Here is a 16,452-nt window from a genome sequence, read left to right on the forward strand (position 1 = left end):
AAGACTGCGCTAAGCTTGATAATTTAAAATGGTTTCCCACAGTAGGGAAGAGAGGTATTTAACCTCTGTACTGAGCCAGAGAAGTAGCAGCTAATGAGACTTTGAAGCGTGCCCACACAGTAGCATGGAGTGGAGAATTTTTCTTTCTGCTGTGCTAAATCAACTTAATCATACGTTATTCCAGGCAGGAAAAGATGGGTTTGCTTAATAATGAGCAGCCTTGCCAAAACAGAACTCATTTATGTTTTTGCAGATTTTGCAAAAGCGTGTGTGTGTGTGTGTGTGTGTGTGTGTGTGTGTGTGTGTGTGTTATGGTACTTAGCATGTTAGGAGAGCCAAGCACAGTGGATTGAATATGAATGCCTCTCTCTCTCTGACTTACCTTTAACAACTGATATTTTCCCTTTGTCCTCCTTCCCAGGAATCCTTTTCTTCTCATTGTGACTAGAATAGTATTCTCTTCTTCATGTGTCCTTCATTCAGCCAGTAATAATGGATTTTTCTCCAGCAGTGTTGCGTAAGCAAAGCCTTTCTCATTACCAGGATTCACTACCTGTGTAGTAGTTGGAGTCCTTTGGATTGTAAACAGCAACAAGAAGTTCTCATGAGATTAAATATATAGGTAGTAACTGCCCTCTACAATCAGGTTGGTAAGGCAGTATTCAGTGTCCAAGTATTTGTTACAGTTTTTTGAAAAGCACTTTTTGGAAACTTAAAATCCATAAAACTACTACTCTGTCTCTCTTCAGATCCTCTCTTTAACTTGCCTTGCATGTGATGTGCCCGTGTCTTCCCTGCTTACCTGCAAGTTATAGGGCAGGAGTGGGCAAAATTCAGATCTGGCCCATGAGCTGATTGGATCTGGCCCGCAGGGTGGTACTTGCCAATTAACTGTATCTGGCCCAGCTGGCAGCTGCCCATGCTGTGCTTCACATGGGACCAAGTCCTGCCCATTCTCAACTGGGGCAGCGTGTGCTGCATTCCCAGACTCCCCAACTGAAGGGCCCCAGTCCCAGCCAGCAAGCACAGCTTCTGGGCAGGGCTGCTGCTGCTGCTGCCACCCAGGGAACTGCTGGGCTCCCCCAACCCTCCAGTAACTCCTCCTGTTCCTACTGCAGCACTCCACGCAGCAGGTAGGGAGGAGAAACTGCAGCATTGAGGGGGTGGGCTCTGCCAGCAGCTCGCTTTGCTCCTGCTTCTGTATGGCTGGGCAGGGGAGCACATGGATGGAGTTAAGAAGCTGGGCTGCTCTCTCAGACCCACCAGGCATGGGCCAGGAAGCAGCAGCAAGAGCCAGCACAAGCTTGGCATTTAGACTTAATTGCCCTTCAGAGCAGGAGCTGTCATGAGCAAGTTGAGCAGAATGGTCTTTCTTGTGGAACACACCCACTTTCTAAGAAATTGGAAATGTGGCAGTAATTATCTTTTCATCCTTAGAGGAATAATTATCATATTTTACTAGTATTGACATTGCTTTAATAGGAGGCTAAAATGCCTTCTAAAAGAAAAATATTTTTGAGCATTTCCTTTTTCATGGGATAAGATACAGTCAAATTCAGGGGTCTGGGAGAGCTACCTTCAATCTACTTAAAGCAGCCCTTTCTCCTGGACAAAACACTAAATAGAGGAGCTATTATCTGATGGCCTAAATGTAGGTCCAGCAGAATCAGAAAAAAGATTATTTTTTATATAAATGTGTATCTTCATGTGAATGCTGTGATGCAATACCAATAAGAGATTAAAGCCTAATGGAAAACTAGATGGAGGTAGTGACTTTTGTGTAGCCTACCAATGCTGGGGCTCTTTAATCTTTTGGAAGCTCAGCTTCTAATTTCAGAATACTTAAATAGCTTTAATTCCTAGCATTAAAAAAATTAAAATTCCTAATGCCTATTTCTTTTTATTAAGAGCAGTAAATGCAGAAGGTTTAGTAATTCCCGGCCTTGTTCTTTTTCACCCCATTAACTTTTATACAAGTGCTCTATCGGTAAAGAATTTAGAGTGTAGTCAGGGAGCTCATGGATGAGAGTGGGCTAACTCTTGCTGAAATAAATCTTCTAAAGCAGGCTGCCTGTTTTAAGCAGCCTTCCTGTTCAGGAAGCTGACTTTCAGCAATGTTCAGCAGATTTTTGGAGCTGATGTCTAAAATGAGATTCCATTGTTGAAGTTAGACCAGAGGAAAATAAAAGTTGAAGTTTTATGTCCTCTGACAAGGAGCAGACTTGAAAGGCCTTTTTCTAAAGACAAAAGGAGGAGAAGCAATGACTAACAAGAGTTTTACAGACCAGAAAGTACTGTATGTTCACTATCAAGACCCGAGTGAGGTATAATTTGGGGAGGGAGGCACATCTCTAATCCTTATTTTTCTAAACAGTTCAGTTCATCCTTGGATTTGAATGTACTTCTCCATAAGCAGTTTATGACACTTAAACTCATCTCTTATAGTATCTGTAAATCACAATAGTGTGCACATTAACTAGGTTATTAGTGCAGATCTGAGAAGTCTGCTGAGAGCCTCTTATTCACACATCTTACTAGTGCTCCTGGAGGATGGATCTTAATTTTACTCTTCTTTTAAAGTAATTATGGAGTCTTTCTAGTATACAAGACAGTAAATGGGTCATAGCAGAAAGAAGAAAGTTGCAAATGCCTTTTATATACTACTTAAACTTTAATTGTTTCAACATTTTGTTTGTCTTTGTTTCCGCCCGCCCTCCCCCCCGTCCTGATTTCTTGGACTTGTCCTCTCAGCAGCCATCTTATAATGAGCCTTACTGTTCTTGGAACTTCAATTCATGGGCTAGTGACTACTTGATAATGCTTTAAAGAGAGCTTTTCTGATTCAGCAAAATACCCCAGCATGAATCTTAACATTGAGCATATGACTCCTGTTAAAGCAATAAGTAATCCTTTGATTTAATCTTACACATACTTCCTGTTTCTTAACTGGCAGCTTTTTAACATTCACAATTTAATTGTGAATTTGTAATTGCATTTTAAGTAGGCTGCCACCAGACTTCATAATATAAAGTAGATCTAAGGCACATAGAGGTACTATGGTAATACCACTAATAATAACTGGGAGAACTTTAGCTGAAGACAAAACATTGCTGTTGTCATAGCAAATAATGGAAGTCTTGCAATAGTATTTAAGGAGAAGGAGCTATGCCATGAAGATTGTTAGTTGGATATATAAAAGCAAACTTGAAAGGGTCCCTATGCAGACTTTCAAATTCATGATCATTGATGTTTGATGCTAAAGCTCTCCATGTTTGGCTTCTCTCTTGCAACTAAATTGCTCAAGTAAAGAACATAAAAGAGTGCACTGAAATCTCTTCAGTGGGTTGAAGCTCAAAAAGAAATCCAATAAAAACTTGGTCATAGTACTAGAGAAGGGTATAGGAGTATCACCAGGGTATGCAGAGAGAAAGTTGGGAATACCAAGGAACTATTTGAGATGCACCTGACAAGGGATATAAGAGAATAAAAAGGGATTCTACGAATATTTCAGGAGGAAGACCAAAGAAACCATAGGTCCATTACAGAATGCAGAAGGCAGTCTAGTTGCTCATGATTTAAAGAAAGCTGAAGTATTTAATGCTTTTTTGCTTTAAGCTTCATAAATGAGGGCAGCTACCAGATAATGAATGCAATTGGCAGCAAAGATAGGGAAGCAGACAAACAGCTTAGAAGAATGGGCTAGGAATTACATAGAGAAACAGGATGCTTTCAGTTTGGCAGGGCTGGATGGGATGAACCCTACAGTACTGAAGAAATTGGCTGAGGTAATTTCAAAGGCATTGGCTATCTTTGAGAACTCATGGAGGTCGGGTGACATCAGGTGACATAGAAAACAGCAAATATATGCCCACTTTTAAGAAAGGGAAGAAGGAGGTTCTGGGAATCTACAGACCAGTCAGCTTGACCTTGATACCTGGAAAGATAATTCCTGGTCCTCAAGGAATCTATAGTGAAGCACCTAAAGGAGATCAAAGTGAACAGAAGCAGCCAGCATAGATTCTCCAAGAGCAAATCATGTCTGACCAACCTGATTTCTTTCAATGATTAAATGACAGCCTCTGTAGATGGGAGGGAGAGCAGTGTATGTGTTATACCTTCACTTCAGCAAGGTTTCTAACACAGTCTCCCACAACATTGTCAATAACAAGTTAAGGAAATGTAGGCTAGATGAGAGTACTGTTACGTGGGTACATAACTGGTTGGTTCGTTGTGCTCAGTAAGTAGTCATCTGTGGCTCATTGTCTAGCTAGGAGGAGGTATCATGTGGGGTTCCCCGAGAGTCTGTCCTGGATTTGGTATTGGTCAACATCTTGATTAAATATTTGGATGATGGGATGGAGTGCACACTTAGAAAATTGATGGATGATACCAAGCTGGGTGAAATTGAAGACACTCAGGTGGGTAGGCCAATCAATCCAGTCATTGTGGATCCTAGGAAAAATGAATCAAATCAATCAATCAATTGAAATATGATAAGAACACATGCAAAATCTTGCACTTGGGGCAGAATAGTTCTGTTGACAAATACAGACTGGGAAGTGAGTGGCTAACCTGAAGTACTACAGAGAAGGATCTGGTGGTCGCAAGAGACCATAAGCTGAATATAAGTCAAAGTTTACTCTTGTTACCAAAAAAAAAAAAAAAAAAAAGCCAACAGTGTCCTGGATTGTGTTAACAAGAGTGTTGCTTGCAAATCAGATTTGGGCCCCACCTTTCAAGAAGAATGTAGACAGTTTGGAAGAAATCTAGCACAGAGTGGCAAAAATGATTAGATGCCTGGGAAGGAAGACTTACAGGGCAAGTCTGAAAGGACTAGGGTTATTTGGTCTGAAGAAAAGAAGACTGAAGAGGGATTTGATAAGTCTTTAAATACCTGAAGGGTGATGATAGAGAGGATGGAGATGGGCTTTTCTCTGTAGCGGTAGGCTCCAGAAATAGGAGCAATGGCATCAAGAGACAGTGAAGGGAATTAGGGTGTAGATTAAAAGGAACTTTCTGACCATAAGGGTCAAAACAGCAAGGGAGGAGGTTACATGAAGAAATTGTAGAATCTCCATCCTTGGAAATTTTCAAGAGCAGGTCGGCCAGACACTTGGCTGTGATCACCTAGTCAGGAATGATCCTGCATTCAGCAGCAGGATGGACTAAAGGACCTTGTGAGGTTCTTTCCAGCCCCAATTTCCTATGATGTTACCTCCTTAAAATTGTTCCCCCCCAATGTTAAGTGGTCTTTGCCTGTTTGAACTCTAAATGAAAACTTCAGTCATGAAATGAGAGGGGACAAAAACAGGAGTGAAAATGGTAACATTGAACAATTGAGAAATCTAAATGAAATTGAATGAAAAGCAAATCAAAGTTGTAGTGTATTGCAAAATTACAAAATCCTAGAGAAAAGTAGACGTGATTAAAGAAGCCTATATAGTCAAATAGTGCAGCTAGGAATTGGCTGAAGAGAAGCTGAATAAGCCTGGTTGCCTCAGTCAGAACTTTCCAAACTCACTTGCTAAAGCTAGTTGAACACGTGTACAGGATTCTTCTCCTCATTTTTTTTTATTAGAAAGTCCCTATAATGATCTTCCCACATGAATGTGCAATAATGAAGACATCAGATAGAGCTGATTAAAGACCAGTATAGATAGTGAAAAAGGCCATTTTACATATGGGTGATAGACATATTACTTTTTAAAGCATGTTCTCATTAGGACAAGTTTTGGAGGAAGGAAGGAAATGACTAATAAAAATCGTTTCAGAGGAAGGAATTGTTTCAGCACTTCTATTTCCTTCAGAGCTATGGGTGGATTAAAGGCCACACTTGTTATATACAAACCTGATGTGCTAGAGTATAGGCTTTTGATACAGTACTAGTAGTAACTGGGCATGTTAGATCAAAAATGAAGAGAAGGTATAATAAATATGATTTGTCAACTTTACAGATGAATATTTCCATCTTGATTTTGTTTTAGTTGACTTGAAATTGCCTTGGTGATTAATCAAAAATGAGTCTCTTACAGATAGAACACTTACTGCCTCTCTATTTTTGGGGACAGCAAATGTATCTATCTTAACCACTTAATTGGTCATTATGATTTATACTAGAAAAGTTTGAAGATGGCATATTTATTTGTGTGCACATTAATGCTTTCCCTGTTGCATTGATTTTGTGTGGTGAATTAAACAAAGTAAAAGCGGGATGTGGTAATTTAAAGACTCTTGAATGCAATGGAGACCAAGTAAAGACTGCTTGCACAATCTCTTCTAGCATGTCCTACTTAATGGTGTCTTACCCACATAAAAAGCCCAAAAAATAATGCTTTACTTTAAACTTCACATGCTCCCACACTGAGCCCAGTGCATGCCCAGAAGAGGCATTATTTTAGTTTGACCCAGCTCACCCAATGTCTATATAGATCAAGTGCTTCAACAGGGCTTTTTTGGCACATTTATCTAAGAGCTGATTGAATTAGCTCTAGATAAAAATGCTAAAAAGCCCCATTGAGGTGCTCAATCCATACAGTTGCTGAGGAGCTGGCTTGAACTAATGCGCTACATCTTCCAGTAATGCACAGGATTTTTTTTCACATCTGTCAGCAGCCTAACTGTCTGATTTTACAACTTAAAACTTTATTTTAAAGTAGTTTTGTATGTAATTTTAAAGAAAAGTGTTTGTTTGTTTGTTTGTTTGTTTGTTTTTAAATGGTTAATCCAATTTCTATGCTCCCATTGTACCTCATTCTCTGGATTTGAACTTTGAACCTTCAGCACCGCAGCAGACTTATCCTTCCCCAGTTGAGTTATAGCACTACTTTAGGAAAATGCTGTTGTCTCATGGAGGGAGGGTGAATTGCTTCAGCCCAGCAAGTGCACACACACGTTCTCATCTTCTTCCTCCCTCATCACTTTTCTGGGCGGTAAGAGTTCCTGCTTTATATTGTTCCCAGAGGTGGGCTTCTGATATAATGTTCTGTATCTGAATTTTATCCAAAGAGCTCCACCTTGGTCTTTATCTCTTCCCCTTCAACCCACCAATTCCTTCAAACTTCTTTTAAGACTAAACTATATGATGAAAAAATGATTTGGACAGTGTGTTCCCAACTGTACTATATTTACAAAAAGGATCTTATTTTGAGTATTTATGAGTTTTAGTTAAATAATTAGTGCATTATTTAGGAAGCAGATGTCTTTGCTATCACAAACCATTGCATGCTGTACTGTTCTAAATAGAGGAGGAAATTCCCTGTTGTGGCTACAGGGTGACAGAGTTGTGGTGACAGAGTTCAAAATTACTTCATCCTGAAGATCATAAAACCCAGCAGTCATATTTGTTTGATTGGTTAAGTATCTTCCCTTTAGTGTAGTAGACACTGCCTATAATTTAGACTTTTTTGATATCCTGTTTCATAGCATAGGGTATATATGGAGGCTGCACATAGGTTGATTAAGATCTGTTTTCAGAGATATACCATGTCATACCACAACCAAGTCTTTGTTTTGTACAGCTGAATTTTACCTTTGAACATCTTCTGGAAGGTCTTTTGGTTGCTGTTTTGATTATCAATCTTGGAAAATGTTGTGTTGATTTGCTATTTTGCAAGCCATGTCTTCAGACCAACCAGAATAAGTCATTAGAAACAGCTGTGCACGCAAAAGTTTTATAAACAACTTTTGCCCCTGTTTGACCTTGGGCACAATAGGAGCACAACAGTTGCACAAAGCCAAATTCAGCCCCAGTATTAGTAGGCAAATCTCCACTACAGGGATAAACTTAGAGTACAGTGAGCTCAGTGGTGCCAACCTGCATGCTTGACTAATTCATTGGAATATTATGCAGACCAGCTCCCTATGAATTTCAGTACTAGCCAGAGACAGCAGTTGTTGTGGGGAGAGAGAAGAAGTCATACGATCTCAAAAGAGTACATTAAAGCATAAGTCAGTGGTGCATTAAGCCATCTCAAACTGTGACCTGCGTTTTAGTGTGGGGGGAAAAATGTTTTCTTAGATATGGGTTCTTTGAAAAGTTAAGGGTAACAGCACTTGAAACGGAAGTGTCAAGACTTCTTCATAGAGACCTATTATCCACAGAAGATTTGCTGTGTGAGGAATGCTTGGTGGTGAAAATAATCTAACTCATGCCAGTTCAGTCCTGTGCAGAGGTGATGTTACAGATGTTGTGTGTGAAGAAATCCCCCCTCTCTCTGCCTCTCACTTGGGTCATTCCAGGTGAATCTGTCTCTCTCACTATCTTTTTGGTTCGGGCTGGTCAATCAGGTGAACTGGCCCTATAAATTCCTAAGGGGAGGGGGGAACATACTCTTCCTGATGGCAGACATTTTGAAAGCAACAAGCAACATGCTTCCAGGCTGCTGTCTGGATGACTTCCTATAAGTAAAGACTTGGAAACTGGACAGGAGTTTGGATTTATGTCTAGGCCAGACATGTTTTAAAAGGATGATTATGTCCAAGACTGTATAAGACTATGATTGATTATGTTTGCTCAAAATATATTCTGACTTTCTTGTTCTACCCTCCTTCCCTCTCTTCCCCCCCCCCCCCCAGCCCCCCATCAATAGAAGTATCAGGTTACAGCATGCCTTTACGTGGTACTGTGGAGGCAGAGAGGCAAGCCTTTTTGCCCCCAGATTGGACAGTGGAGCTTGTCTGTTTTATGTTCTTCCAGTCCTACCTGAGGTTTGTGCTTGGGGTGCTTTGGGATGAATGAGGCACCCAGAAATATTACCTGTGGGCAAGCAACCCCAAGGTTTTCAGGATCTGTGTTCCTCAGGCTGCACAGAGCCCTAACAGAGACCAGTGCCTGGATGGTGGCAGCGTTACCCCAGGCTTGCAGGTATTCTTCGGGAAGCAGGACAGCCAGCTCTAGGCTCCCCAGGGGAGACTTCTGCAGCAAGGTTTTTGGGCCTGGCACAGTGAGGAAGGTGGCTCTGCTTAGTAGCAACCCCTACTATGCCTCCACAACATGCACCATTCTGTTAATTTAGATCCTTAGCTGTCTCACTATCTACTGCTAGATCAGCTGGAATTTTCAAGCTAGCAATCCTCAGATTTTTTACACAGTCTGAAGTTCTTTTGACTTGGGGAGGCATGTTCACTTTTTTTTCATGTTTTTTCTGGTGGGATGGAGCGGATTGAGTGAGGCTAGCTCTTCTGCATTGAAGAGACCTTGTAATATCATTAATTTTTTTAAAAAAATACAAAACCTAATACTCCAATTATAAGTAATATTTTATTGAAAACATTCCACCAGGCTTCATCTTTGGAAGATCATAGAAAAATAGGGCTGGAAGAAACCTCATGAGGATATCTAGTCCAACCCCATGCTCAAGGCAGGATCAGCCCTATATAAGCTATTCTGGACAAATGTTTGTCTAACCTGCAGTTAACAGCTTCCAAGACTGGAGATTCCATGACCTTTTTAAGTAATCTATTCAGTGCTTAATTAGCTTCATAGTGAGGGCGTTCTTCCTAATATCCAACCTTTTTGGTCTTGATTTAAAACCATTACTCCTTGTCCTATCCTCTGCAGACAAGGAAACAAGTGCATCACCACCCTCTTTATACTACCCTTCAGGTATTTGAAGACTGTTATTAAATCCCTCCCTCAGTCTTGTCTTCTCTAGATGATAACAAGCCCAGTTCTTCTGACCTTTTCTCATAAATCATGTTTCTAATCCTTTTTACACTTTTGCTCTCTTCTGAACTCTCTAATTTGAACACAATTTTCTTGAAGCATGGTTCTCAAAATTGGACATAGAACTCCAGGTGAGGCCTCACTGGTGCCAAATAGATGGTAAGGATTGGACTATTTACTTTGATTTGGAGATGGCATTCCTGCTAATATAGCCCAGTATGCTTTTGTGTCTGTGTTTTTGTTTGGAGGGAGAAAGGGTTGGCGGGGGAGGAGCTTGGTAATAAAAGCACACTGTTTCCTCATTCAGCTTGTGTCCACTGACTCCAGGTCCTTCTCTACAGTACTGCAGCCTTACTAGTCATTCTCCCATCCATGCACTTGTCTATCGAATGTCATTCAAATTAATTTCAGACCACTTTTCCAGTTTTATCAAGGTCATTCTGAATTCTAATCCTGTTCTCCAAAGGATCTGCAACCCCACCCATCCTGGTGTCATCTCCAAATTTGCTAAGTATCACTAAATCTTATTCTCCAAGTTATTAATGAAGAATAGATGATTCTATCTTTTGTGATGGTCATATTACAGTTCCTTGTTTGTAAGTTTGATTGACAGAAAATAAGACTAACACTTGCTGGGGTTTTGTAAAGATATTCACAGAGAAAATTCTCAAGTGCAAATAAATTAACAAGGTTCTTTGGGTAGATGTGATTATCTTTTATTAGATCAACTAAATAGTTGGAAAAATTGTGCCCAAAAGCTTGTGAAGGACAAACACCCTTCTTCAGGCATATAGAGAGTCTGCTAGTGAATTGTCTACTCTCCTGGGCAGAATAAAAGCCAAAATGCAGGTCTGTGAAAATGCAAGTGCCTGGCAGTAAGGATCAGAGGGATAGAAGACAATAGGTGTGAGACAGGTGGAGGATGGGGGAAGGGAGAATGTAGAACTGGTGATAGAAGCATGTAGCTGGTAAAAATGCAGACAAGTTACCTTGGGTTATCAGATAGCAGGCAGGTTATAATGTGCCATAAATCCAATGTCTATTTAGTCCATGATTTTTTTTTTTTTATATCCAGTAGATTTATGAAGTGAAGTTTATAGGCTCATCTACAGAAGGTGTTTTGTAAATTCCCTTTGAGTATTAGAACTGAGAGATTGAAAAGAGAGTAGTTTTCTTGGGCGAAGTGTGCCCCCACAGGTAATTCGGTATTTTTATCTTTGATAGATTTTTGGTGTGTATTCATTCTGGTACACAGTTCCTGTTCGGTTTCTCCTACATATTTTCTATCAGGGCACGTAGTTCATTGGATGAGATGTATTACATTTCTGGTGGTGCAGGTGTAAGATCCAGTAATGGTGATGGTTCTGTTATGGGGTATAGTTATTTTGGGAGTGGTGAAGATATGTTGGCAGGTTTTACATTTTTTGTCTCGGCCTGGTCTGGATTCATTCAGTGTGTTTTGGACCATAGGAAGTCTGCTTCTGGTGATGAGGTTGGTGAGGTTCAGTGGAGGGTGAGATTCAGACTATTTACAGCCACTTTACCTTGCATACAATGGGTGGTGGGGATGAGGATTTCAGGCACAATCAGTACTTTGGACAAACCAGACAAAATTCGTTGTACTAGCTGTTCATCAGACAGTTATGAAGGGCACACTCTCAACGATGTTTAAGAGTACAGCCAGTCCTCGACTTACAGCATTTCGTGCTTGCGGTGCTCCGCTATTTACACCCATGTTATTACTTACGCCCCTGGATCCTCACATGGCACTACAGGGAAATTTACAATGAGAAAAAGAGGGCAGCAAAACAAACATCCCTGGATCAGTTTCTCAAAAAGCCATCAAGAATCTACAGAGAATGTCGTAAGTATCTGATTGGCTGAGTCATTTTTAAGATTATTTTGTTTTTCCGTCTTAAAGTCTAGGGACCCTATCAAGTTGGATGATCTGAAGGCAGAGGTATCACCACGGATATCAGCAGAAGATCTGATTGATTTATGTGAACTGACTGGACCCAGCCATTTCAAAACACCTACCAAAAAAGCCAAATCTAGCAAGCCAAAACTGCTGGTGGTTGATATCCGTAACAGCGAAGAGTATCCTTCATGTCTAAGGCCATATTTTCAATCCTTTTTTGACTGACCTGGCTTATTTTGATTGCTAGTAATGTGGTGCTAGAATGGTAAACAATCTAAATGACTGTAGATGTACAGTAGATTTACTAAACTTAGCATTGATAATCGAAGCTCTTCCTCTGTGGAAAAGAGGGAGATAAATTCCCCATAAATCTGTTCTTTCTTTCTGTCTAAAGAATTGTTACAGTTAGTTAAGTTTGCACTAGCTCAGCACAGGTGACCTTAAATCTCAGGGCATTTGTAGACTATCCTGATGTAATGAAACGTTGGATTAGTGTAAAGCTGACACAGCTGACTTTCAGCCAGTTGCTTCTGGCTGACCTTTTCCTTTCCCAACATTGTGATGGGAGTTGTTTTGGAAGTGGGACTTTGCAGAAGTCTGAGAGGATAAAAGAAAAATGGAAAAGAGGACTAGTATACCATCCCATTTGAAACAAGGTTGCCCAGGTGGTGCATTTTAGCAGCCACCAGTTAAGGTGCCTAGAGGTCCATTTTTAAATTATGCAAGAAGGCCATCCCAACCTCAGAGCTTTTGTGCAATCAGAAGACACACTAAGGTGGCTGAAAGCTACCTTTTCCTTGGTATGGCTGAGGAACAAATCCTATCTTTCTTTAAATTGTCATTCAAACTTGTTTTTCCATGCAGCATAACTTCAGGTATTTTTGTTGGGTTTCTTTCCATTTCACAGTCACATGAGTTTTTTCCAGATGAGCTCCAACCTGGTGCCATGTTGTCCATAAATCACAAGATATTATTGGATGTAGCTTCATCTCATAATGCGTTTTTCAAAATGTAGTTAATTACACTTGAGCCATTTTTTAAAATTGCTTCTTTCAAAAGAACAAAGTCCATACAGGCTACAACCTTTTGAAGGAGCTAATTCCCTAATTTTGGTGTGTGACAAGATATAATGTCACCCTGATCATAAGTTCCTATTTATGTAATGCCAGCAAACTATGGCTCATGATAGTACGGCTGGTCATAAATTAATAACCATTTTACAGTAGTTGAGACATGTACAGAATTAATGTATTTTACAAGTATCTATTTGTTCTATGTAGGATGTACGGAGTATATGCATTTGAGAGAAGAGCTTTGGACTTCAAATTTCTATAAAATTTACTGAGGTTTGTTTTAAGTGTAACACCCCACTGCGGGGTCATAACCACTGCCAGTGGCAATTTGTGGCAGCTAGACCTGTCCTTTTGGTTCCTTTGGGCTAACAAGGAACCTCAGGAGGATCCCAGTATGGGGATACCTCTTGTAGCAGCACTCTGACAGAATAGGTAGCTCTTTACAATAGTTATTATGTACATATTAATTTATATTATGATATTTACATGCATATATTTACACTTTTATATATACATTGCTTTCTATTCTGAGGTTTAATTCGTAACTCAATTAACATGGGATAAAACTAAGGAACTCAGTGCTTATAAATATATATATATAACTGTGTAACAACTTACGTACACGTATAGGTAGGTGATCACACCCCCAGTGGAGCAACAGTAGGTCCATTCCCCATACAGCAAGGCAACCTTACATGCATCAAAACCCAAAAGAACCAAAACACAAACACCCCAATTTTTGTTAAAAATTATACAGACCTGGTAGGTCTGATGTAGACACCCAAAATAAGTCTTTTGGTTGACTACTGTTGTCTTGACATCACCTTAGTTCAGGCAAGAGTAATCAGTCAGGTGTGGGTGCAGTGGGAGCTCCCTCAATGGCCCTGGGGCTCTACACCTGCTGACGTCTGGTGTCCTTGCTCAACCTCCTGTAATACATAAACAACCTCCTCCCCATGACATCACTTTCTGCCCCTCAGACAGGGCTAGTGGGTCTACTTTCCTGGAAGCTAACTCACTCAAGGCCCCGCACATGAGAGTCCACTACAAGAGGAGAGGGCTGTGCCTACTCACCAACTCCCAGCCCCGGGTGCTTCCCTATCCCTTGCTGTCCCCTGCAATGAAATTGTAGATGGCCACAAGATCACCTCTCATCCTTCTCTTATGAAGGCTGAAGAGATCCAGGTCCCTCAATCTCTCCTCATAGGGCCTTACCTGCAAGCCCTTAACCATACGAGTGGCCCTCCTCTGGACCCTCTCAAGGTTATCCACATCCCTCTTGAAGTATGGCGCCCAAAACTGGATGCAGTATTCCAGCTGCAGCCTCACCAGTACTGCATAGAGGGGAAGTATCACCTCCCCGGATCCTGTTGATGATTCACCTGCTTCCCTCACTCACTGCTGTGGCCCCCCAGCGAGATCCCTACAGTCTCCTCACTGTAGTTTGGGCCACCCTTCTGTACTAGACCCTGGTGGTCGCCCCTCCTGGCCACAGAGCTCTGGGGCTCTGAAGAGACACTGTTTCCAGGGCCTGAAGGCAGAATTGCTCCAAGCCTTTTGTTCTGGTGTCCTCAAGGGGGCAAAAAAAATCTCCCAGGCTCAGCCTACTTTTGGCTCACCATGGGACACGCCCCCTACAGGTGAGTATCCTTTCTGTTTCAGTCTGTTACATAAGTAAGTATGGAAGCCTAGAGCAGGCTTGTTGGAAAGTATCTTGTGTTTGTTTAACCAAAACCAAAATTTCCATCCAGCAGCGGATCAGTATTAACTATTAGGTCTTCTTATGTACCCTGGATGGTTTTTCTACTGAGCTCTTATCAGATGCCTTAATTTTTATAAATTTCTTCTTAACCAAATTATTTGGTGATTTACATCTTGATAAATCCTGTTTTAAGAGGAATTGCAAGTCTGTCAAGAAGCAGTACTAAAAGATTTTTTTCTGTATTTAGATATGCTGTTTACTGCAAGACATAAGGTAGAATTTGGAGAGCATTTTAATTTACAGTGTATGTTAGCAAAACACATAAGTCATTGTTACAAACGATATTGTCAGTCTCTGGAAATATGCCAACGCTTGAACCAGCCACATGATCTGCAGTACTGATAAAACAAAATTAGTCAAAGCTCCAAGCTGGTGTAATATTTTTCCCTTTTGTTTGTTTAACCTCATGCATCAGTTGAGGTTTCCAGCTAGTTGCAGGCTCAGATACCTGAAAAGTTTGTTCATTATCTAGAGTTCAGTGTCTTACTTTCCTCTTGGAATTTAGATTGATTTTAAATTTTATTCATAGAAAAGGTCAAAGTAAGGAAGTCTTTTAATTTGGTCTTCACTATTCTTTATCATGTTCCTAAACTATTTTGTGGGAGATTAATTACCTTATGAACAGGAGTGTACCTGCCAAATAAGAAGAAATGAGAATCAAACCTGTAAAAGGTTCTTTTATATCACCTAGAAATCTCTAATACTATGTTCAATAGTAAGTTTAAATATGTAAGTGAAATTCTGTTGGTCTGTCTAATTTGGCTCTCCAGTAACCAAAGGAGCCCAATAGGAGCACAGGCAATATAAAATGCTTATAATACATTTATTTCTACAGGTATTTCTATTGCTTATGTACAACAATTTGTTTACTGTATGTCAGTTGTGAAAACAGTATTTTTAAATGTCTATATAGCTTTCTCAAGACTTCATTATTAGCTAGGTAGGCTGACACCATTTGTCTGCCATGAAACAATATGTGATGTTAAGGGCAAGTCCTTGTCTACATTGCAGAGTTCTCAACAGAATTTAAGTAATTTTGTTACTGGCAAACTTGCCAGAGACGAATCATAAATTAGAAGCAACAGTGTAGTCCAGTTTCTACTGATGATAATTCATAGATTCATAGATGTTAGGGTCGGAAGGGACCTCAATAGATCATCGAGTCCGACCCCCTGCATAAGCAGGAAAGAGTGCTGGGTCTAGATGACCCCAGCTAGATGTTCATCTAACCTCCTCTTTAAGACCCCCAGGGTAGGGGAGAGCACCACCTCCCTTGGGAGCCCGTTCCAGACCCTGGCCACTTGAACTGTGAAGAAGTTCTTCCTAATGTCCAATCTAAATCTGCTCTCTGCTAGCTTGTGGCCATTATTTCTTGTAACCCCCGGGGGCACCTTGGTGAATAAATACTCACCAATACCCTTCTGTGCCCCCATGATGAACTTATAGGCAGCCACAAGGTCGCCTCTCAACCTTCTCTTGCGGAGGCTGAAAAGATCCAGTTTCTCTAGTCTCTCCTCGTAGGGCTTGGTCTGCAGGCCCTTAACCATACGAGTGGCCCTTCTCTGGACCCTCTCCAGGTTATCCGCATCCCTCTTGAATTGCGGCGTCCAGAATTGTACGCAGTACTCCAACTGTGGTCTGACCAGTGCCCTATACAGGGGAAGTATCACTTCCTTGGACCTATTCGTCATGCATCTGCTGATGCACGATAAAGTGCCATTGGCTTTTTTGATGGCTTCGTCATACTGCCGACTCATGTTCATCTTGGAGTCCACTAGGACTCCAAGATCCCTTTCCACCTCTGTGCCACCCAGCAGGTCATTCCCTAGGCTGTAGGTGTGCTGGACATTTTTCCTCCCTAGGTGCAGCACTTTGCTTTTCTCCTTGTTGAACTGCATTCTGTTGTTTTCTGCCCACTTGTCCAACTTATCCAGGTCTGCCTGCAGCTGTTCCCTGCCCTCCGGCGTGTCTACATCCCCCCATAGCTTTGTGTCATCTGCAAACTTGGACAGAGTACATTTGACTCCCTCATCCA

The 16,452-nt window shown here is 40.9% G+C and overlaps 1 protein-coding gene across 6 annotated transcripts in view; it reads left to right on the forward strand.

Moving 5' to 3' along the window:
- Nucleotides 1-16,452, forward strand: part of TBCK (TBC1 domain containing kinase) — a 186,769-nt gene that overhangs the window by 142,821 nt on the left and 27,496 nt on the right. For 5 of the 6 annotated variants that reach the window (XR_002094296.2, XM_006269375.4, XM_059722137.1 and 2 more), the window contains one exon: nucleotides 11,586-11,761. The exons of the other annotated variant lie outside the window; for it this stretch is intronic. Coding sequence is in view for 4 of the 5 variants with exons in the window: in XM_006269375.4 (XP_006269437.1) it covers nucleotides 11,586-11,761 (176 nt within the window). In the remaining variant the exon portion in view is untranslated. The remainder of the gene's footprint in view (nucleotides 1-11,585; nucleotides 11,762-16,452) is intronic. 6 annotated transcript variants of the gene reach the window in all.

This window comes from Alligator mississippiensis, chromosome 2, assembly GCF_030867095.1.
Source record: "Alligator mississippiensis isolate rAllMis1 chromosome 2, rAllMis1, whole genome shotgun sequence".
Classification (NCBI taxonomy): Eukaryota; Metazoa; Chordata; order Crocodylia; family Alligatoridae; genus Alligator; species Alligator mississippiensis.